Genomic DNA, 23,405 nt, shown 5'->3' on the forward strand with positions numbered 1-23,405 from the left:
TGTTGGTGCATCACTTAAAGGTCATGAAGATCAATATCAATTAAAGGCCTACTGAAACCCACTACTACCGACCACGCAGTCTGATAGTTTATATATCAATGATGAAATATTAACATTGCAACACATGCCAATACGGCCTTTTTAGTTTACTAAATTACAATTTTCAATTTTTCCCGCGGAGTTTCTTGTTGAAACTCATCTCGGGTTGTAGCGGACTTTTCATCGCATAATTACAGAATCTTTTGCAATTTGTTCAATTAATAATGGAGACGTCAAAGAAGAATGCTGTTGGTGGAAAGCAGCTGCCTTTAGCAACCGAGACACAGCCGGTGTTTCTTTGTTTGTTGTGAAGCTTTAACACAGATCGGTCAAGCGAACATGTTTTTCTACGTCAACCAACAAGTTTTTGGATGGGAAAATTGTGATATTAAGTCGGCTCTTAGCGGAGACTTGAGTGGATTATGCGACCTGCTACTGCAGCTCAAAAAGGCATCTGTGATCTTGGCTCCTCGGCTTCTCTCAGAGACACTGGCGTTCACCGCAGCCCTCTGACTTTCAGGTATAAATAATAAATGGTAAATGGGTTGTACTTGTATAGCGCTTTTCTACCTTCAAGCTACTCAAAGCGCTTTGACACTACTTCCACATTTACCCATTCACACACACACTTACACACTGATGGAGGGAGCTGCCATGCAAGGCGCTAACCAGCACCCATCAGGAGCAAGGGTGAAGTGTCTTGCTCAGTATGACTTTATAATCTCACTAAAACACTATTAACACAATAAGCAGATAACAGATTTTCCAGAATTATCCTAGTAAAAAAGTCTAATAACATCTAAATCGCTCACACTGCCGTCGCCTTTTCTATTTTTTTTTTGTGTGTGCTTCACTCTAACTTTCCTCATCCACGAATCTTTCATCCTCGCTGAAATTAATGGGGAACTTGTCGCTTTCTCAGTCCGAATTGCACTTGCTGCTGGTGGCTATGATTATAAACAATAATCGGATGTGAGGAGCCCTACAACCCGTGACGTCACGCGCACATCGTCTGCTACTTCCGGTACAGGCAAGGCTTTTTTATTAGTGACCAAAAGTTGCGAACTTTATCATTGATGTTCTCTACTAAATCCTTTCAGCAAAATTATGGCAATATCGCGAAATGATCAAGTATGACACATAGAATAGACCTGATATCCCCGTTTAAATAAGAACATCTCATTTCAGTAGGCCTTTAAAAAAAATATGTTTTAGCGCATAATTCATGGATGCTCATCGCAGTTATCACTTTTACAACACAGGAAACTGGTAATTCTCTACGTAAAGCAACACTGATATCAGTGGCGGTTGTAGCTTAAATGAACCAAGGTATCGGCTTCAAATATTGTACATAAATAAAAATAATAATAATTTCAATATTTAAGTTACATTGTGACACCCCCATTCTGTGTTTTCGTCTGGTTATATTTGTCAAAAAAAATTACATCGATGAAAACATGCTGAACAGTTGCGGTATCAGCGTTGCTGTGATCAATACTGCGCCTGGAACTACCGTATTTCCTTGAATTGCCGCAGGGTATATAGTATGCGCCCGCCTTGAATTACTGCCCGGTCAAATCCGCTTCCCAAAATAATTACTGCGTGCTTATTATTACCGCCTGGTCAAACTCGTGACACTTACCCTGTCATCATTTTCAAAATGGAGGAGGCTGATTTCAATACCGGTGATTTGAAATCGCATAAAGGGAAGAAGATTAAGAGCTATTCAGTAGGATTTAAGGTCCAAGCTTACATCACACTCAAATTTTTACTGCATACCTTTGGTAAGTGCCGGAGTGAGAAGAGGTTTTAAAATAATTAATTAATTAGCGCATGCTTACTTTTACCGCATGCCTTAGGTAAGCGCAGGAGTGAGAAGAGGTTTAAATTAATAAGTGCCCCTGCGGCATATATATATATATATATATATATATATATATATATATATATATATATATATATATATATATATATATATATATATATATATACATATATATAGTACACATTCATACACATATCTACATTTACCATGAATTGATTAACGTGGACCCCGACTAAAACAAGTTTAAAAGCTTATTCGGGTGTTACCATTTAGTGGTCAATTGTACGGAATATGTACTGTACTGTGCAATCTACTAATAAAAGTTTCAATCAATCACATACACCTACATAAAAGTTACATCACACTCAAATTTTTACTGCATACCTTTGGTAAGCGCTGGAGTGAGAAGCGGTTTTAAAATCATTAATAATTATCGCATGCTTACTTTTACCGCATGCCTTAGGTAAGCGCAGGAGTGAGAAGAGGTTTTAAATTAATAAGCGCCCCCGCGGCATATATATATATATATATATATATATATATATATATATATATCTTTTTATTTTTTTATTTTTTTTTACTGCATACCTTTGGTAAGTGCTGGAATGAGAAGAGGTTTTAAAATAATCAATAATAATCGCATGCTTACTTTTACCGCATGCATTTGGTAAGTGCTGGAGTGAGAAGAGGTTTTAAAATAATTAATAATAATCGCGTGCTTACTTTTACCGCATGCATTTGGTAAGTGCTGGAATGAGAAGAGGTTTCAAAATAATTAATAATTATCGCATGTTTACTTTTACCGCATGCCTTTGGTAAGCACAGGAGTGAGAAGAGGTTTTAAAATCATTAATAATAATCGCATGCTTACTTTTACCGCATGCCTTTTGGTAAGTGCTGGAGTGAGAAGATGTTTTAAAATAATTAATAATAATCGCATTCTTTCTTTTACCGCATGCATGTGGTAAGTGCTGGAGTAAGAAGAGGTTTTAAAATAATTAATAATAATCGCATGCTTACTTTTACCACATGCCTTTGGTAAGTGCTGGAGTGAGAAGAGGTTTTAAAATCATTAATAATTATCGCATGCTTACTTTTACCGCATGCCTTTGGTAAGCACAGGAGTGAGAAGAGGTTTTAAAATAATTAATAATTATTGCATGCTTACTTTTACCGCATGCCTTTGGTAAGCGCAGGAGTGAGAAGAGGTTTTAAAATAATTAATAATTATCGCATGCTTACTTTTACCGCATGCCTTTGGTAAGTGCTGGAGTGAGAAGATGTTTTAAAATAATTAATAATAATCGCATGCTTACTTTTACCGCATGCCTTTTGGTAAGTGTTGGAGTGAGAAGAGGTTTTAAAATCATTAATAATTATCGCATGCTTACTTTTACCGCATGCCTTTGGTAAGTGCTGGAGTGAGAAGATGTTTTAAAATAATTAATAATAATCGCATGCTTACTTTTACCACATGCCTTTGGTAAGTGCTGCAGTGAGAAGAGGTTTTAAAATAATTAATAATAATCGCATGCTTACTTTTACCGCATGCCTTTGGTAAGTGCTGGAGTGAGAAGAGGTTTTAAAATCATTAATAATTATCGCATGCTTACTTTTACCGCATGCCTTTGGTAAGTGCTGGAATGAGAAGAGGTTTCAAAATAATTAATAATTATCCCATGCTTATTTTTACCGCATGCCTTTGGTAAGTGCTGGAGTGAGAAGAGGTTTTAAAATAATTAATAATTATCGCATGCTTACTTTTACCGCATGCCTTTGGTAAGTGCTGGAATGAGAAGAGGTTTTAAAATAATTAATAATAATCGCACGCTTACTTTTACCGCATGCCTTTGGTAAGCGCAGGAGTGAGAAGAGGTTTTAAATGAATTAGCGCCCCGGCGGCAATTCAAGGAAATACGGTATTTGGTATCGCATTGATGCCCACATTTGTAGTATCGTCCAAAAGTCGTGCACAGTATCAAACAGGACAATAAGTGATTATTAGAAGTGTAGAAACGTGAAAGTAACCAGATGTTAAGTGTTATATGTCACCGCATACGCCAGCAGCCAAATGTAAATATTGTGATACATATTTTAGTCCACTCTTATGTGCAATGAAAAGGAAGTAGTTGACACGGGTGGTCTTCTGCTCCACAGGTGGCGCAGCAGATGTTGGTGCAGGTGCTTACCCGTATGGAGGCAGGTTTCCCTTTTGTTGTATTTCCTCTTTTCAAAACGCATACTTTGACCAACACGCAAATGTTCCATGTTCCTCGTTAGTTCCTTACGGAGCCGGAGCCGGAACCGGAGCAGCCGTGCTCCCCGGCGCCAAGCCTTTGAAACCTCCCGGTGTGTACGACGCATGCTGGAAAAATCAAATAAAAACAAATACAAGTTTGTATTCATTTGTTGTTGTTCTGTGGTGTTTGACAGCTGTGGGAGGAGGAGTGGGAATCCCCCTGTCAGGAGCAGGATATCAAGGTTGGACATTTATTGACTTATTTACTGGAGTATTGCTTTTTTTGCCCTTCTTCTGAAGACAAAAATGTGTAACCTGTGAAGTGCCGGACAATAACGCTACTTTTTTTTTTTCCTTCTGTGGTTACGATTCAGCGGGATACGGTCCATATCAAGGAGGGTATGGACAGGGTACGTACGACAGGAAGTGAATGTCTCTCAGGAAGAAGCCATCACTTTGGCATTTCCTGTGCAGGGAATTGGCCGACATGCTGATACCTTCCTTTATTGTTCTGTTTTTACATCATTTTACATGTTTTTATACCCTAAACCAGGGGTCACCAACGTGGTGCCCGCGGGCACCAGGTTGCCCGTAAGGACCAGATGAGTCGCCCGCTTGGCCTGTTCTAAAAATAGCTCAAATAGCAGCACTTACCAGTGAGCTGCCTCTATTTTTAAAATTGTATTTATTTACTAGCAAGCTGGTCTCGCTTGGCTCGACATTTTTAATTCTAAGAGAGACAAAACTCAAATACAATTTGAGAATCCAAGAAAATATTTTAAAGACTTGGTCTTGATTTGTTTAAATAAATGTATTTATTTTTTTACTTTGCTTCCTATAACTTTCAGAAAGACAATTTTACAGAAAAAATACAACCTTAAAAATGATTTTAGGATTTTTTAAACGTTTTCTTTCCTGACCATTTACATCAATGTTCAAGTATTTTTTTATTTTATTGTAAAGAATAATAAATACATTTTAATTTAATTCTTCCTTTTAGCTTCTGTTTTTTCGACGAAGAATATTTGTGAAATATTTCTTCAAAACTATTATGATTAAAATAAAATAAAAAATATTCTGGCAAATCTAGAAAATCTGTAGAATCAAATTTAACTCTTATTTCAAAGATTTTTGAATTTCTTTTAAATTTTTTGTTCTGGAAAATCAAGAAAAAATTATGATTTGTCTTTGTTAGAAATATAGCTTGGTCCAATTTGTTATATATTCTAACAAAGTGCAGACTGGATTTCGACCTATTTAAAACATGTCATCAAAATTCTAAAATGAATCTTAATCAGGAAAAATTAATTTTTTTTTTTTTTTTCAAAAACATTCGAATTAGCTAGTTTTTTTCTTCATTTTTTTTCGGTTGAATTTTGAACTTTAAAGAGTCGAAATTGAAGATAAACTATGTTTCAAAATTTAATTTTCATTTTTTTTGTGTTTTCTCCCCTTTTAAACTGTTCAATTAAGTGTTTTTTTCATCATTTATTCTCTACAAAAAAACCTTCCGTAAAAGGAAAAAAAAAATGTACGACGGAATGACAGACAGAAATACCCAGTTTTTTTAATATATATAGATTTATTTATTAAAGGTAAATTGTGCAAATTGGCTATTCTGGCAATTTATTTAAGTGTGTATCAAACTGGTAGCCCTTCGCATTAATCAGTACCCAAGAAGTAGCTCTTGGTTTCAAAAAGGTTGGTGACCCCTGCTCTAAACGGAATCGTTATTGTGCTTTGTTTTTGTTTTTTTCCTGACAGGTGGTTTGCCGTATCCCTCCGCAGGTGGTGCTGGGGGAGGAGCTAAAGTACCAAAACCAGGTACTTTAGGACAGTATTATTTTGTAGTGTGGAATGTTAGACAACTACCCTTTTTCCTTGAATTGCCGCCGGGGCGCTAATTAATTTAAAACCTCTTCTCACTCCGGCGTTTACCAAAGGCATGCGGTAAATTTAGGCCTGCGCTTATAAATTTGAGTGTGATGTAAGGATACCATCATTAAAAGCACATTTAATAAAACAAACGTTATTATGGTCTTACCTTTACTTAGAAATGAAGTCCATGCACAGCTCCTTCTGATCAAAAGCATCAATAACTTGTTTATAGAAGTCTTCCTTATCTTTCTTCAGTTTTAAAAGTCCCTCCGTCTCGATGGAGACTTTCCTTTATTACCTCCTGCTTCGATTGAAAGTCCAGTTTAGAAAACTGTTTTATTTTAGATATGTAATCCTCTATGTAAAAAGTGCAAGCGAGAGGAAAAAATAAACGATCGCTGCTTGTTGTCACTTCTTCTGCGGCCGAGTAGTCGCAAGAAGGATCACGAGCGCCCTCTATCACCAGGAGGCGGGAGTTATTTAATGACTCATATTTGACACACGCAGCTACGGTATATTAATAAAACATAGCTGCGCACTGTTCTTTTTAGCATATTCAATAGCTTGGACCTTAAATCCTACTGAATAGCTTTTAATCTTCTTCCCTTTATGCGAGTTCAAATTATTGAAATCAGCCTCCTCCATTTTGAGGACGTGACGAGTTTGACCCGGCGGAAATTCAAGGGATATGCTAATTGGTAAAGCGAGTTTTACCCGGCGGATATTCAAGACATTCGCTAATAAAAATAATATTTTGCGAAACGAGTTTGACCCGGCGTTAATCCTGAACCACTGATAATGCTAAACATGCGCTAATTATTTTGCAAAACAAGTTTGACCCAGCAGTAATTATTAGGCAGGTGCATACTATATACCTGGCGGCAACTCAAGGAAATACGGTATGCATCTGACATGGACACCTCGTGGCCACAATGATAATCAAGTTCAGCTCATAATTGAATGACGCGGACACGTTTGTTACTACTCTCTGCCTTGGAGGCTTTGTATGTGTTCGTAATAACTATAATTATTCAATACTTGTTAATAGGGCCGCCACACTACGTGGTTAGAGTGTCCGCCCTGATATCGGGAGGTTGTGAGTTCAACCAAAGACTATAAAAATGGGAGCCATTACCTCCGTGCTTGGAAATCAGCATCAAGGGTTGGAATTGGGTGTTGAGTTGCCAAAAAATGATTCCCGGGCGCGGTCACCGCTGCTGCTCATTGCTCCCCTCACCTCCCAGGGGGTGATCAAGAGTGCTGGGTCAAATGCAGAGAATAATTTCTCCACACCTTGGGTGTGTGTGCGACAATCATGGGTACTTTAACTTGTAACTTTTATGTAGGTGTATGTGATTGATTGATTGAAACTTTTATTAGTAGATTGCACAGTACAGTACATATTCCGTACAATTGACCACTAAATGGTAACACCCCAATACGTTTTTCAACTTGTTTAAGTCGGGGTCCACGTTAAAGGGGAACATTATCACAATTTCAAAAGGGTTAAAAACAATAAAAAATAGTTCCCAGTGGCTTGTTGTGTTTTTTTTATGTTTTTTTATTTATTTTACCGGTCTCGGAATATCCTTAAATAAAGCTTTAAAGTGTCTTATTTTCGCTATCTTCGAAACCACTATCCATTTCCCTGTGACGTCACACAGTGCTGCCAATGTAAACAAACAATGGGAATACCACAGCAAGATATAGCGACATTAGCTCGGATTCAGACTCGGATTTCAGCAGTTTAAGCGATTCAACAGATTACGCATGTATTGAAACAGATGGTTGGAGTATGAAAGTATTGAAGAAGAAACTGAAGCTATTGACGCTATTCATAGCCATAGCATGGCCGAATAGCTGCGTTAGCATCGCCGGTAAAATGTGTGGACCAAACGATCAGGACATTCGCGTCTTGTGACACTGGAGCAACTTAAATCCGTCGATTGGTAAATGTTTGTTTCGCATTAAATGTGGGTGGAAGGAAACGTAATATAGTTGCAAATGCATCTACAGGTTATCCATACATCTCTGTGCCATGTCTGCTTTAGCACCGCCGGTAAATAGCATGTTAGCATCGATTAGCGTAGCATGTTAGCATCGATTAGCTGGCAGTCAACATCAACAAAACTCACCTTTGTGATTTTGTTGACTATAGTTGCAAATGCATTTGCAGGTTATCCATACATCTCTGTGCCATAGAAAATAAGAGCTGAGACCCAATGTTTACAATGTGTTGAAAATGAAAATGGTGGGTGGGTTACCTCGGCAACGTCACGTTCTGAGGTCATCGCCTCCAGAGCGATAAACAGAAAGGCGTTTAATTCGCCAAAATTCACCCATTTAGAGTTTGGAAATCGGTTAAAAAAATATATGGTCTTTTTTCTGCACCATCAAGGTATATATTGACGCTTACATAGGTCTGGTGATAATGTTCCCCTTTAATCAATTCATGGTAAATGTAGATATGCATGAATGTGTACCTTGTATATATGTGTATGTTTATATATGTATATACATATATGCAGGTATGTGTGTATATATACAGTACGTATGTATATTGATACAAATGTGTATAAATATGTATGTTGATGCAGATGTGTTTATATAAATACACACACATATATATATATATATATGTATACATGTATGTTAATGCATATGTGTATTGTGATGCATATATGTTTGTACAGTATGTGTATATATGTATATGTATGTATGTATATTTAATTGTATTTTTTTTAAATTAATAAATAGAAATAAAATATATAAAAAATATATTATATATTGTATATTTCGCACAAAATAATCTTTACCTTATATTAATATAAAAGTACTAAACGATAGTAAATATATGAAAAAATAAATGTTCTAAAAAATAAAATTGTATTATGACTTATTATAACAAATATTGTATTGCAGTATGATATTAATAATGTTTTTACGACTGTATAACATGATTATAAATTGCGTGGCGCAGTGGGGAGAGTGGCCGTGTGCAACCCGAGGGTCCCTGGTTCAAATCCCACCTAGTACCAACCTCGTCACGTCCGTTGTGTCCTGAGCAAGACACTTCACCCTTGCTCCTGATGGGTGCTGGTTGGCGCCTTGCATGGCAGCTCCCTCCATCAGTGTGTGAATGTGTGTGTGAATGGGTAAATGTGGAAGTAGTGTCAAAGCGCTTTGAGTACCTTGAAGGTAGAAAAGCGCTATACAAGTACAACAAATTTATCATTTATTTATTTAATAAACAAATGGATCAGAATAATGAAATATCTGTAACAAGCATGATGCCGATTTATTCAAGGTGAGCTGTTTATTTCTCAAAGTGAATAACGAAGATCTGTTTGTTTTACATGTCAAACCATACAAAATTATTATCTTATGTTTATTTTTCGAATTGTTTCATAATTTTCTGACATGGAGCTCCAGTAAAGATGTCAGAACCACTGCAACACTGGTTAGTTTGGACATAGGAAATGCCTTCAACACCTTTTCCCGTGGACAGTATTGTGCACGGCATCAAAGTGTGTCCAACCAAAATATTCTGCAGAGTCCTGACCTCAACTGGCTTGACTCGTGTGGAGGGAGATTACAAAACAACAATGGACACCATGGTGCTTACTTAAGTCAGGCTTTCACATCGGAGTTATTTATTTTTCCTACTTTTTTGCAGGCTATGGAAATCTTGGAGGTGGTGGAGGTGGTGGTGGATATCAGCCTCAGCCAGGTGAGGACCATACGCTCCCAAGGTTGTCTATGGTCTAGGTCAGGGGTACGGAACCTATGGCTCTAGAGCCAGCTGTGGCTCTTTTGATGACTGCATCTGGCTCTCGGATAAATCTGAGCTGACGTTGCTTAAAACGATAAGTAATGAATACGAATGTCGTAGAGACATGAAACAAAAACCTATACGTAGGACTGACTTAGACCTACATTTCCAATAAAAAACTTCTGTACCTAAAATCAACAGGAAGTTGGCAAAAACCCTTTCAAAACAAAATTTTCGCAAAAAATGCTATTTTTGCCTCTTTGAGCTGTAATTTCACCCTCTTAAAATGCTTCAAAACTCACCAAACTTGGCACACACATCAGGATTGGCAGAAATTGCGATCTGATGAAAAAAAAAAAAAAAAAAACCTCAAAATTGCGCTCTAGCACAATTTTTGAATAAAACACAGAAAAAACTGCTCCCAGGAAGAAAATACAGACAGAATTGCTTGTAACTTCCGGTAGGAATGTCGGAGAGACATGAAACTAAAACCTCTATGTAGGTCTCACTCAGACCTACATTTTAATAATTGACATTGTGCAGCAAAAAACAACCGGAAGTTAAAAATTACCCCTTCAAAATAAAGGTTTTGTAAACACCCGTCACCTTTTTTCAAACGTTATCTCCTCTGAGCCCGTTTGTCGTTTTGGCTTCAAACTCGCACAGGAGAGAATTTGAACCCTTTTGATTAAAAGTTGTCAAAGGAGTTTTGATTACTGCTCCGGTTTGGATTTTACGCGCCTTCAAAAAACCCCTGTGCAAATTTTCCTAAAAAATGTAATTTTTGCCTCTTTGAGCTATAATTTGACCCCCTTAAAATGCTTCAGAGTGCAAGTTAAAGCTCTACTATTCAAAGCGAAAGCCATTTATCAACAACATCCAGAATCGCCGATCTGTAATTTCACCCCCTTAACATAATTCAAAACTCACCAAATTTTACACACACATCAGGACTGGCGAAAATTGCCATCTAATAAAAAAGCAAACCCCAAAAGTCAAAATTGCGCTCCAGCGCCCCCTAGGAAAAAAACCCAGACAAAACTGCTTGTAACTTCTGTTAGGAATGTCGTACAGACATGAAACAAAGACCTTTATGTAGGTCTGACTTAGACCAGGGCTTGGCAGCGGCCAAAGGCGGACCCAACCAACGCTGCTTGCAGCTTTAATTCCACTTGTAATCACAGTGTTAAAAATAATGTTAAAAATATAAAACATTCTCATGCATTTGTAATCCATCCATCCGTTTTCTACCGCACCTGTTTAAGAAGTTGCGTTAATGGTAGGAAGTTATTTTTTTACTATTGGTTAGTGTGGGGCTTGCCCTCCTGGGGGTTCTTCAGACCACCAAGCACCAACATAAGAGCCCGTTTCGGGGTTACAATATTGTTTTATTTTTCAATAAGTCTCTCAGTTGCTTTCCAGCAATAGTATTTCCAGCCCCAACCCAGTCTCTCCCCCTGGCTGCCGCTTATAACAGAGCGACAGGTGATTAGATAACAAGGCCCAGGTGGGCCGTCTACGCACCTGTCGCTGATTTTGAAGCCGGACCTGCCACACCCCAGTTCGCTGCAGGCCCGCAGGCCACGCCCTCTCCACAGTTAGTTTCAGAATAACAACGTTATTACAAAGAATAAGAGACCTATCATACTCTACAAATGTTGGTCTTACTTAAAAATGCACGTGTTTAGTTGTGTTCAGTGTTAAAAAAAATATTATATGGCTCTTACGGAAATATATTTCAAAATATTTGGCTTTTTGGCTCTCTCAGCCAAAAAGGTTCCCGACCCCTGATCTACATCAACTATATGATTGCCTGTAATTATTTTTTGATTGATTAAGGGTTGCGATTAATCTGAAAATGTTTTTTTTTTTTACACTACTAACTTTACTTACTGTATTTTTACTGCCAACTAGAGGACCACATTAGTGTAAAGCAAACTTGATCAAATATTAATAAATAAAACGCATGATAAAATAAAATATACCGTATGTCCTTGAATTGCCGCCGGGGCGCTAATTAATTTAAAACCTCTTCTCTCTCCGGTGATTACCAAAGGCATGCGGTAAATTTAGGCCTGCGCTTATAAATTTGAGTGTGATGTAAAGATACCATCATGAAAAGCACATTTAATAAAACAAATGTTATTATGGTCTTACCTTTACTTATAAATGAAGTCCATGCACAGCTCCTTGTGATCAAAAGCATCGATAATTTCTTTATAGAAGTCTTCCTTATCTTTCTTCAGTTTTAAAAGTCTCTCCGTCTGGATGGAGATCTTCTTTTATTAACTCCTGCTTTGATTGAAAGTCCAGTTTAGAAAACTGTTTTATTTTAGATATGTAATCCTCCATGTTAAAAGTGCAAGCGAGAGGAACAAATAAACTCTTGCTGCTTGTTGTCACTTCTTCTGCAGCCGAGTAGTCGCAAGAAGGATCACTAGTGCCCTCTACCACCAGGAAGCGGGAGTCATTTAATGACTCATATTTGACACACGCAACTACGGTATATTAATAAAACATAGCTGCTTACTGTTCTTTTTAGCATATTCAAAGGCTTGGACCTTAAATCCAACTGAATAGCTCTTAATCTTCTTCCCTTTACGCGATTTCAAATTATTGAAATCAGCCTCCTCCATTTTGAAAATGATGACAGGTGAAGTGTCACCCGTGACGTGACGAGTTTGACCCGGCGGAAATTCTAGGCATATGCTAATTATTTGGCGAAACGAGTTTGACCAGGCGGAAATTCTAGACATGCGCTGATAAAAATAATATTTTGCGGAACGAGTTTGACCCGGCGGTAATGCTAAGCAATTCCTTAAATTATTTTGTGAAAGGAGTTTGACCCGGCAGTAATTCTAGTCAGGTGCATACTATATACCTGGCGGCAATTCAAGTAAATACAGTAACACTGTCAGATTCCGATTTCACTTCATGGAAATGTCTTGTTTGTGTCCCTTCTTGCACACAGGTGGATATGTGCCCGCCCCCCTGACTCCTCAACAAGGTACACATCCCTTACACCTTAGGGTCACCAAATAATATTTATTTACTTCCCAATTTAAGTTGGCTTCATGCCAGGTTACACTCTGCAATTGCTTTGTCGGTAGTTTGATAAAATGTGCTTGTCAGAGTTAGTTTGTGACGAACCCAAAGATGCAGAGAAGGAGGGAGGCATTTTGCAGGAAAACATGATTTAATTTAAAACACTAAGACAAAAACCAACAAAGGGTACAAACAAAAAGCGCGCACGTGGGCGGATAACAAACAAAAATGCCTAGCGTGGAAGCTAACAGGTAGATAGCAGAAAAACAAGTCGTACTTGTGATAAGAAAACAAACTTGGAAGCAGGGAACAAAAAACAGTAAGCTACAAACATCTAACGAATTATAGCTTACCGCTACGCTGCAAAGACACAACACGACAGGAGCGACAATCCAAGACAGAAGCGACATGCAATACGTGACATCGACATGACAATAATCCAGCACTGACTGGAGGAACAAAGCAGGTACGAATAGGAGCGGGCTGATTGACACCAGGTGTGGCCAGGTGCCAATCAGCCGCAGCTTAGGGGAAAACAGCAGACGGGGGGAAAAAAACAGGAAACAGACAAGATAAGAGCGCTGACAGGAACTAAAAACAGGAAATACTAAACACACACAGAGGAAAAACTAAAACACAAACAAACTGTCAGTGCTGAGTCATTATAATGTTTGCTCTAACAAATTGTGAGTGTGTTTCTACAATTAAGAATTGGAATACACAATAAAAGCAACGTTTGTCTTAGTTGTAGTTTTCCATGCCAAATTTGTAGGTGTTGAAATTGCAATGTAAGATTGCTAATGCTAATAGTAGCCTGTCTATCAATCAATCAATCAAAGTTGACTTATATAGCCCTAAATCACGAGTGTCTCAAAGGGCTGCACAAGCCACAACCACATCGTCAGCTCAGATCCCACATCAGGGCAAGGAAAAACTCAAGCCAAGTCTTCAAATTAAAGTGAAAAGGACACAATAATTCCTTAAACTCATGGCCCAAGAACCTCAATGATGCGGACACGTTTGTTAGCGGGTACTTTCTCTTTCATTTTTGCCTTGGAGACTTTGTGTGTAAGGAATATGCAAGTATAATTATTTCATACTTGTTTATATTGTGATTTTTTTTTTTTAGACTGCAATAGTAGACACTTATGTGCTATTGTGTGCTTAGCTGCCGTGTAGCTGCCAGTTACCTTGAGTTGAGCTCTTTGTTAGTGACGTGACTAAGAATAATAAAGGTATACACACGTCATAATTGCAGTATGTAGAGCAGGAGAGTCCAAACTTTTTCCACTGAGGGCCGCACACTGAAGAAGCAAAGCAAGCGGGGGCTATTTTGATATTGTTTTATTTCAAAAACCAATACAATATATGTGTAATAATATACATTAAGGCCTCCACTCAGGCTTGGTCCCAGGGACCCCGCAAGATTTTGGTCAAAAAAATATTTAAAATGTGTCATTATTTTGTATTATTGTTATTCACGGTTTAAATCTCTAGATCAACATTAGGTCCATCTGTCAATATAAAGTTTTTAAAGATTTGAGTTGTATGCCTTTTTGTCAAAGAAAGCCCTGTTTTGTGGAAAAAAACCACAAAATATGCAATAGTTTTGTCAGGCCTGCCACTGACAGTTTTAGTTTCTCCTCTGTGTGTGTTTAGTATTTCCTGTCCTTAGTTCCTGTCAGCACTCTTATTTTGGTTCAGCTTCCTGTTAGTCTCCCTGAGTGCTTTGTTTCCCCTCAGCTGTGGCTGATTGGCATCTGGCCACACCTGGTGTCAATCAGCCAGCTCTTATTTGACCTGCTTTGTTCCTCCAGTCAGTGCTGGATTATTAATTTGTCGATGTCACTTCTTGTCGCTCTTGTGATGTGTTATCGCTCCTGTCGTGTTGTACCTTGTCGTGTTTTTGCAGCGTAGCGGTAAGGTATATTCGGTTGATGTTTGTAGCTCACTGTTTTTTGTTCCCTGCTTCCAGTTTGTTCTTTCATTTTACAAGTACGGCTTCTGTTTCCTGTTAGATATCTGTTAGCTTCCACGCTAGGCCTTTTGTTTGTTATCCGCCCACGTGCGCGCTTGTTTGCATCTTGGGGTTCGTCAACAACAAACTCCGACAAGTTTCCCCCAATAAAATTTTAAAGTGGAATATATGAGATTATAGAATAATTGGAGCCTTAAAAATGTCAACACATAACATTGATTTTAATTTATTTTTTTTTTTTTTAGCAATGACACACACACACAAAAATCCTACTAAAATTATTGGGGATCCAAAAGAGTCCTACTCATAAAAAATAATCTTTTTATTTTTACTGTTTACTTTAAACACAATCTTCTTGAGATCAACTTCAGATCCATCTGTCAATTATAACTTTTATTGTTGATGTTTTTTGTTTGTTTTTATTAGGCCCTTCTTTCGAAAAAAAAATGTTTTTTAAATGGCAAAAATGTCTCAAAGTGGAATATTTAATGTGACATTGATTTTGATTAATTATTCTTTTTTGATGATGTGGCGACTTCTCCAGGGTGTACACTGCCTTCCGCCCGATTGTAGCTGAGATAGGTACCAGCGGCCCCCGCTACCCCAAAGGGAATAAGTGGTAGAAAATGGATGGATGGAGGGATTATTTTTTAAAGAAAATAACACCCTGCATGGCAGCTTTGTGTTATTAGTGTCAAAGTTTGTTGTAGAGGAACCCCAAGATGCAGAGGAGGAGGAAGGCATTTTTCATGAAAACATGATTTAATTTAAAAACACTAGAACAAAACCAAACAAAGGGTTCAAACCAAAAGTGCGCACGTGGGCGGATAACAAACAAAAGGCCTAGCGTGGAATCTAACGGGTATTTAGCCGGAAACAGAAAAACTGGAAACAGCTAATGGCTAACAAGAAAACAAAAAGCTAGGAGAAAACAAACTACAAATAGCTAACAGGAACAGCTTACCGCTACGACGACAAGGACAAATAGTAGCACGACAGGTAGTAGCTGTAACGATGACATCGACACGACACGACACGACAGGTAGCAACGACAATAAACTGACTCATGACAAAGCAGGTACAAGTAGGAGCGGGCTGATTGCCAACGGGTGTGGCCAGGTGCCAATCAGCCGCAGCTGAGGGAAAACAGCACACAGGGAGACAAACAGGAAGCTGAACCAAAATAAGAGTGCTGACAGGAACTAAGGACAGGAAATACTAAGAGCACACCGAGGAAAAACTAAAACACAGTTAGTGGCAAGCCTGACAATTAGAGTAAACATTGCAACATTTTCTTGTCACATTTCACCTGTTTGCTCTTTTATACCACTTTTTCAGTTTTTTATTTTTTTAATCGTATTTTTAGAATGTGCTTAGGGCCGTTAAACAATTACCCGCGGGCCGCACTTTGGACACCCCTGTTGTAGAGCAACAGTTCTAGCCTGTCCCTACACACACATGCTGGTTAGCGTCCCCAAAACGGCTGCAGATCTTCTCTTAGTCAGCACATCCGTGCAGGAGGGTGTCGTGTGTGTACTTATTGTTAGTGGCGGACAAAGACAGATGGCGCCACACAATCAGTCCGTGTGAGCGCCCGCACGACAATCTGCATTTTCCTGAAGATTACTGCCAGCAGGATTATTTCCAGGAGCACATGTCTGCTTTCTTGCTCTACAAGCTGGCCTCAAACCCAACAAACACGTCGCCTTGTTGCCACGGTGATGTGTGAAATTCAGAATAAAGCATAAAGTCATTGTTTTTCTTTTGTTGTTTTGCAGCCAAAGCGGCAAAGTACAATGCCAACCCATTGCAAGGCTTCCTCGGCGGCGCAGGGGGCGGAGCCTACAGAGGTAATACCCACTATGCATGTTTGCACACGTTAGGCCGCAACGAGTGTAGGGCAGTGGTTCTCAAACCAAGCACCGCCTCAGAAAACATATCGGCCCTCCAAGTACCACCATAAAGGCCGGCGTCGAAATACAGTAGCGTAGTAGGCTTAAGTAGTCATTAAAAACAAGGCAGAGGTTTTATTTAAAGTTTAAGTACCAATGATTGTCACACACGCACTACATGTGGCGAAAATATTTTCTGCATTTGACCCATCACCCTTGATCCCCCCCCTGGGAGGTGAGGGGAGCAGTGAGCAGCAGCGGTGGCCGCACCCGGGAATAATTTTTGGTGATTTAACCCCCAATTCCAACACTTAATGCTGAGTGCCAAGCAGGGAAGGTAATGGGTCCCATTTTTATAGTCTTTGGTATGACTCGGCCGGGGTTTAAGCTCACAACCTACCGATCTAACGAGTATATTTGGTATTTTTGCCCCCAGTTTGAACAGTAACACTGTTTGAATATAGGAAAAAAATTAAGTGATCACTAGATTTCTTATGCACTGATTGAAAGCGGCTATTTCTTTTCCGTTGTTTAGTGGCAGCTTTTTTTTTTTTTCGCTGACTGTAGTTGTTTCTCCTTTGTTATTCCTTTCGGTCACGGGCATTGAAGCTGGGAATCAAAACGGAAGAAAATGTAACAATTCTGGGGGAATCAAAAAGTTAAATCTTGGTTTCCATGGTTCCTGTCATGTCTGTGTGATCATGTTTTGTTTTAGTCATGTTCTGTTTGTTTTTTGGCCACTCAGTTCCTGTTTGTGCACTTCCTGGTTTTTGTCACCATCCCTACTCATTAGTTTTCACCTGTCCTCATTTCTCACACCTGTTTTCACTAATCACCACAGTATCATTTAAGCCTGTCTGTTTCTGTTGTTCATTCTGGCAACACCACCTCCTTCACACCATCTATCACCTTCTATGCCTTCCATGCCGATGATCCAGGTTACTTTCTTGTTCAAAGTAAGTTTTTTGTTATTCATGCCATAGTGCGAGTTTTTTCTCCGCCGTTGTGCGCGCCTTTTGTTAGTTCCTGTTTTTTAAGTTATAGTGTCAAAATAAAAAGATGTCTCTACCTTCACGCCGTTTCCACTCCATTCGCTTTGCACCTCGGAAAAAAAATCCACGTCCAAGTCCTGACAATTCCCAACCCTAACTCTAACTTCAGTCTATTTAACCAAATAAAAAAAAACTTCTTACGCACCTTTAGGTTACTGAAAGGCACTTGATTGAAAAATTAGAGCAAGATTAGTTGCAACGTTCCTGTAACTAAGTAGACATTAAGCATATGTCTGCCAGTGAAACTTTGAAGTGAGACGGATAAAGAATGTGCGGCGGTGTGTGTGTGTGTGTGTGTGTGTGTGTGTGTGTGTGTGTGTGTGTGTGTGTTCTGGCAATGCTTACTTATTGGTAACATCACTCTGTTTACACAGTCACCTTAAGGGGACTTCTGACAGTATGGGGACCAAAAACCAAGTCCCTTAAAGGAAAACCTGTTTAAATGATAGTCAGATCCTATGACGCTTGCTGGGCATGGTGGTGCGGGTTCGTTCTCTCAATGATGGAAAAGGCAGGCTTAAATAAGGACAGTGATTACAAACAGGTGTGAGTCAAAAACAAAAGGCAGGTGACACTAATTTGTGACTATAGCAACAGAAAAAACAGGAAATGCCACCAGGAACTAAGGAAGTCAAACACCAACAGAATACGATACAAAGACGGAACAAAACCAGAATAAGACATGATCCGGGCAGCCGATCATGACAGATCCATTCTGAAGTGAGTTTTAAGCTTTGGCCCATAAAAAATGTTTACTGGTTAGTTTGAGTGTGAGACATTTGCACAGTAGCCCAAATTGCATCCGTACAAATTTGTGTGAATTGTGGACATTTTTTTAAAATTTGGTCCCGATGAACCATATTATCTCTTTCTCCAGGGTCCCCAGTAAGAATGATCAGCACATTACTTCATCAATCCAGAGATTTAAAGACGTGTATGAGCTAACTGGGCAGTGGCCATTTTACCCCTATTGTTTTTATATGCCTCCACAACCTGTAGAAAGGGTGGTCCCCACAAGTCATGATCAAAAAACTTGGTCCCCATTCCAAATGATAACCTGTGTGTGTGTGTGTGTGTGTGTGTGTGTGTGTGTGTGTGTGTGTGTGTGTGTGTGTGTGTGTGTGTGTGTGTGTGTGTGTGTTCTGGTAATGCTTACTTAATGGGGACATCGCTCTGTTTACACAGTCACCTTTAGGGGACTTCTGACGGTATGGGGACCAAAAACAGGTCCCCAGAGTCCCCAGTAAGAATGATCAGCACATTACTTCATCAATCCAGAGATGTAAAGATGTGTATGAGCTAACTGGGCAGTGGCCATTTTACCTGCATTTTTGTATGCCTCCACAACCTGTAGAAAGGGTGGTCTCCACAAGTTCTGATCAAAAACTCAAAAACTTAATGGCCATTCCAAATGATAACCAGTGTGTGTGTGTGTGTGTGTGTGTGTGTGTGTGTGTGTGTGTGTGTGTTCTGGCAATGCTTACTTAATGGGGACATCGCTGTTTACACAGTCACCTTTAGGGGACTTCTGACGGTATGGGGACCAAAAACAGGTCCCCAGGGTCCCCAGTAAGAATGATCAGCACATTACTTCATCAATCCAGAGATTTAAAGACGTGTATGAGCTAACTGGGCAGTGGCCATTTTACCTACATTTTTTTATGCCTCCACAACCTGTAGAAAGGGTGGTCCCCACAAGTTCTGATCAAAAACTTAATGCCCATTCCAAATGATAACCTGTGTGTGTGTGTGTGTGTGTGTGTGTGTGTGTGTGTGTTCTGCAGGCGCAGCAGGAGCCTGCCAGGGGAAATACTGCGGCAGGAGGAAGTAGATGACCTCCCCATTGTGACCAGAAGGAACCATGGTGCTACTGCATGAACTAGAATGTACATTTTATACACAAACATTCAATGTTTTTTTGTTTTTGTTTGTTTTTTACTTGACTCCTGCTCTCATGCAAACCCACCGACCAAGAATTTAGTACTCCCCCCCCCCCTCCTCCGCCCCCACATGTATCACCAATAGTGCCTTGTCGTTACTTATGCAAAGTGTGTGTTCTTGTTGTGTGAAACGCAGCACCGAACCTCTCTGCCTTCAATCTTTGAGCAAGGCAAACTGAAATGTTGCAGCACACAACCTCTCTGACCCGTGAGAAGGCTGTTTTTTTTTTTGTTTTTTGTTTTTTTGTGGCCGATCTCAGCATGTTCTCCAGCCCTCCTTCTTCCTCGCTGCTATTTTTAGCCCCATTGGGTATAAAGCAGTTGGGAACGGGACTCAGGCCAGCCCATCTGTTCTCATTAACTTTTTTGCTTAAGCATTTCTCTGCACGGCCGTGCCTCTCATTGACATCCGTTGTGATGCAATTTATTTTGTCACCCCCTGGAATGTTTGATTACGGCGGAGAATGCTTAGTCATGTGTCACTTTGCCCACTTTAGGGGTTTTACGGACAGGTTCTTTTTACACGCGTCGATTCTATTATTAAAAAAAAAAAGTGGATTCCCTTGTTAAACAAGGGCACCCAAACCCCATTTTTTTTACTTACTTGAGCTGCTTTATGGATTTAAAGAAGGAAAAAGGCTTATCTGACCAAAGGTTCATAGGTGCTTTCTATAATTGTGTACTGTATTTTGTACTAATATGAAGGTTGCTGGCATATCGTTGATGTGCCATCTTCATCTTTATTTAAAACTATTTCTATAAGGAGGAACAGTGTGGTTTTGCACTTTTTTTTTTTATTTGTTTCCACGACACACATGACTTGATATAATCTGCCATTGTATTTGCTTTATTAAATACTAAATAAAATGTGTTTAAACATGTCTTCCTGTTTCATTGTTGGTTCAGCTCACACTTAGTTTTTGTGTAACATCGTTGGTCCAGATGGAAATAATAAGAGCTATGCCCGCCCCCGTTTATGCAGAGCTGCAGGGAATCAAACATGGAGCCCTTTAGTCACATTTTTGACCATCTACCGGCTTACCATGAATTGATTAACGTGGACCCGGACTTAAACAAGTTGAAAAACTTATTTAAGTGTTACCATTTAGTGGTACTGTACTGTGTAATCTACTAATAAAAGTTTCAATCAATACAAAATGTATTTACAAGTAAATGTGTTATACACACTTGAGCATGTATAACATGTGAAGGGTAAAAATTATGCCTCAGTGAGTGTGTGGCACACTCGCTAGCTGTATTGACAATGCGCTGATACCGTCCTCCGCCATCTACCGCACCTCCGATTAATGAGTAATGGAACAATTCAAAGTGCTTTACAAGAAGGCAAAAACAAAATGATCATAAGATTATAATCCATCCATCCATTTTCTACCGCTTGTCCCCTTTGGGGTCGGGAGGGGGGGGTCGCTGGAGCCTATCTCAGTTGCATTCGGGCGGTAGGCGCGGGACACCCTGGACAAGTCGCCACCACATCGCAGATAAGATTATAAGTAAAAATGAAATATATTTAAAAACACAACTCTCACTTATTTGGTTATCTTCAAATCCGTAACTTTGCTAAATTAATTCACAGCTCTTTTCCCAGTGGTCCACCTCAATCTGTACTAGACTTAAGTTTTGGAAATCCCCACTAATCAGAAAGGCATCATTTCTAAAATGTACATCCTAATTTCCCATCTTTAAGAGACATCTCTTGACAAAATTAGAAATGACTGAGTAGAAGTTTTGGATGACAATAACTGGAATTTCTGCATCGATACAAATAAATGATAGCACATCTTGTTCAAAGCCGGTGATTTAATCCCCAATTCCAACCTTTGATGTTGAGTGCCAAGCAGGGAGGTAACGGGTTCCATTTTTATAGTCTTTGGTATGACTCGGCCGGGGTTTGAACTCACAACCTACCGACCTCAGGGCGGACACTCTAACCACTAGGCCACTGAGTTGAGAAGACTGGGTCTCCCGGATGGCTTGGGAACGCCTCAGGATCCACCAGGAGGAGCTGGACAAAGTGGCTGGGGAGAGGGAAGTCTGGGCTTCCCTGCTTAGGCTGCTGCCCCCGCGACCCGAACTCGGATAAGCAGAAAAAGATGGCTGGATGGATGGAGCTCGCGTACTAGTCACCGTAATATAGCAACGCTGCTTTAGGCTGAGCCAATCAGTGGTTACGATACTGAATCGTGCGCTCTGATTGGTTGGGTTCATGTAGTTTTTTTTTATAATTGAGCATTTTTTAGGATTAAAGGTGTTTAATTTAATATTTCAAAATGGTAGGATACGTTTAAAAAAAAAGAAAATAATTGCCGTGTGATGAAGCCGACTATATATAAAAATGGCTCACAGATGAGGAAAAAATAATACTAAAAAAATCTGATTTTTTTTTTTTTAATCTAATGTATTTTGTTTCCCTGGATCGATGTTTTTAATGACAGAGTGTAACTATTATTCCATCCATCCTTTTTATTACCGCTTGTCCGTTTTTCGGAGTAGCGGGGGTATTATTAAAACTCCCAATTGTGTTGAAAAAAACAGTAAAACCGGAAAAGGGGCTCCCGATGGGCCAATCAGCGTCGCCCCGAGACAGGCCGCGCATCCTGATTGGTCGGCGGCCCTCTTGAATGAAACCCCGCATAGACCAGGCAGGCAGCGGGGAGGAAGGCGGAAGCTGAGGACGCCGAAGCCAGAAGCGAGCGACTCCGCCGCTTTAGACGCCGCCGGCCGCAGGTGCCACCAGCGGACACACTTCGACCAGAGGCTGCCGGCTCTCTAGCCGAGAGCGAATGCGGTTAATGCTGCTTTGCTGCACCTGGAAGGACGAACGAATGGGAGAGGAGGAAGGTACAAACAAATAAGAGGGGTGTTCGGAATTGTTACCGTAATGCGCCGTCCGGGCGGGACTTGCCCACTAATTAAGATGCTGGTTTAAAAACAAACATTTTTTCTTGATTCTCATCATTGTATGTCCAAGGTGTCTCCAGATGGTTGTTGGAATGAGGCCACGCTGTCTGCTTCGTCATGTTTCATCTCTGGCTCACACTGTCAAACATATTCTTTATTCTCACGGCTAAAACTGTTATTGACGCGGCGTGACGTGTGCGTGCGCAACTCTTTAAAAGTCGTCACAAAAGCACGTCTTTGCATCATTTGGCAACACAGCTGCAGTAAACCCTCGTTTATCGCTGTTAATTGGTGTTGAATACGTTTCCGCGAAGTAGGACTTTTTCAATATAAATCTTAGTAGTGAGAGCATACAAAACCTGTTTGTAACCTTCTGAATACATTATGAGAGTATGGTCTAAATGTTTATTAAACGGTATATATTATCCATCCATCCATCCATCTTCTGCTTATCCGAGGTCGGGTCGCGGGGGAAGCAGCCTAAGCAGGGAAGCCCAGACTTCCCTCCCCCAAGCCACTTTGTCCAGCTCTTCCCGGGGGATCCCGAGGCGTTCCCGGGCCAGCCGGGAGACATAGTCTTCCCAACGTGTCCTGGGTCTTCCCCGTGACCTGAGATATATATATATATGTATATATATATATATATATATATATATATATATATATATATATATATATACATATACATATATATATATATATCGCAGCTACAATCGGGCGGAAGGCGGCGTACACCCTGCACAAGTCGCTCACTCATCGCAGGGCCATACATATATATACACATACACACATACATACATACATACATATACATATATATATATAT

At 39.7% G+C, this 23,405-nt stretch overlaps 2 protein-coding genes across 2 annotated transcripts in view; both read left to right on the top strand.

Annotated features, from left to right (window-relative positions):
* The window catches only part of elna (elastin a), a 62,640-nt gene extending 42,099 nt beyond the window's left edge, over positions 1-20,541 (top strand). Inside the window, exons 28-36 of the mRNA XM_061918132.1 lie at positions 4,022-4,063; positions 4,145-4,213; positions 4,298-4,345; positions 4,478-4,513; positions 5,868-5,927; positions 9,658-9,711; positions 12,725-12,760; positions 16,555-16,626; positions 19,505-20,541. Coding sequence (XP_061774116.1) covers positions 4,022-4,063; positions 4,145-4,213; positions 4,298-4,345; positions 4,478-4,513; positions 5,868-5,927; positions 9,658-9,711; positions 12,725-12,760; positions 16,555-16,626; positions 19,505-19,551 — 464 coding nt within the window. The 3' untranslated portion in view covers positions 19,552-20,541. The remainder of the gene's footprint in view (positions 1-4,021; positions 4,064-4,144; positions 4,214-4,297; positions 4,346-4,477; positions 4,514-5,867; positions 5,928-9,657; positions 9,712-12,724; positions 12,761-16,554; positions 16,627-19,504) is intronic.
* A 1,768-nt stretch (positions 20,542-22,309) lies between these two features.
* Positions 22,310-23,405, top strand: part of limk1a (LIM domain kinase 1a) — a 133,920-nt gene continuing 132,824 nt past the window's right edge. Inside the window, exon 1 of the mRNA XM_061919168.1 lies at positions 22,310-22,519. Within this exon, the coding sequence (XP_061775152.1) occupies positions 22,462-22,519 (58 nt within the window). The 5' untranslated portion in view covers positions 22,310-22,461. The remainder of the gene's footprint in view (positions 22,520-23,405) is intronic.

The sequence above is a fragment of the Nerophis ophidion genome, linkage group LG13, assembly GCF_033978795.1.
Source record: "Nerophis ophidion isolate RoL-2023_Sa linkage group LG13, RoL_Noph_v1.0, whole genome shotgun sequence".
Taxonomy (NCBI): domain Eukaryota; kingdom Metazoa; phylum Chordata; class Actinopteri; order Syngnathiformes; family Syngnathidae; genus Nerophis; species Nerophis ophidion.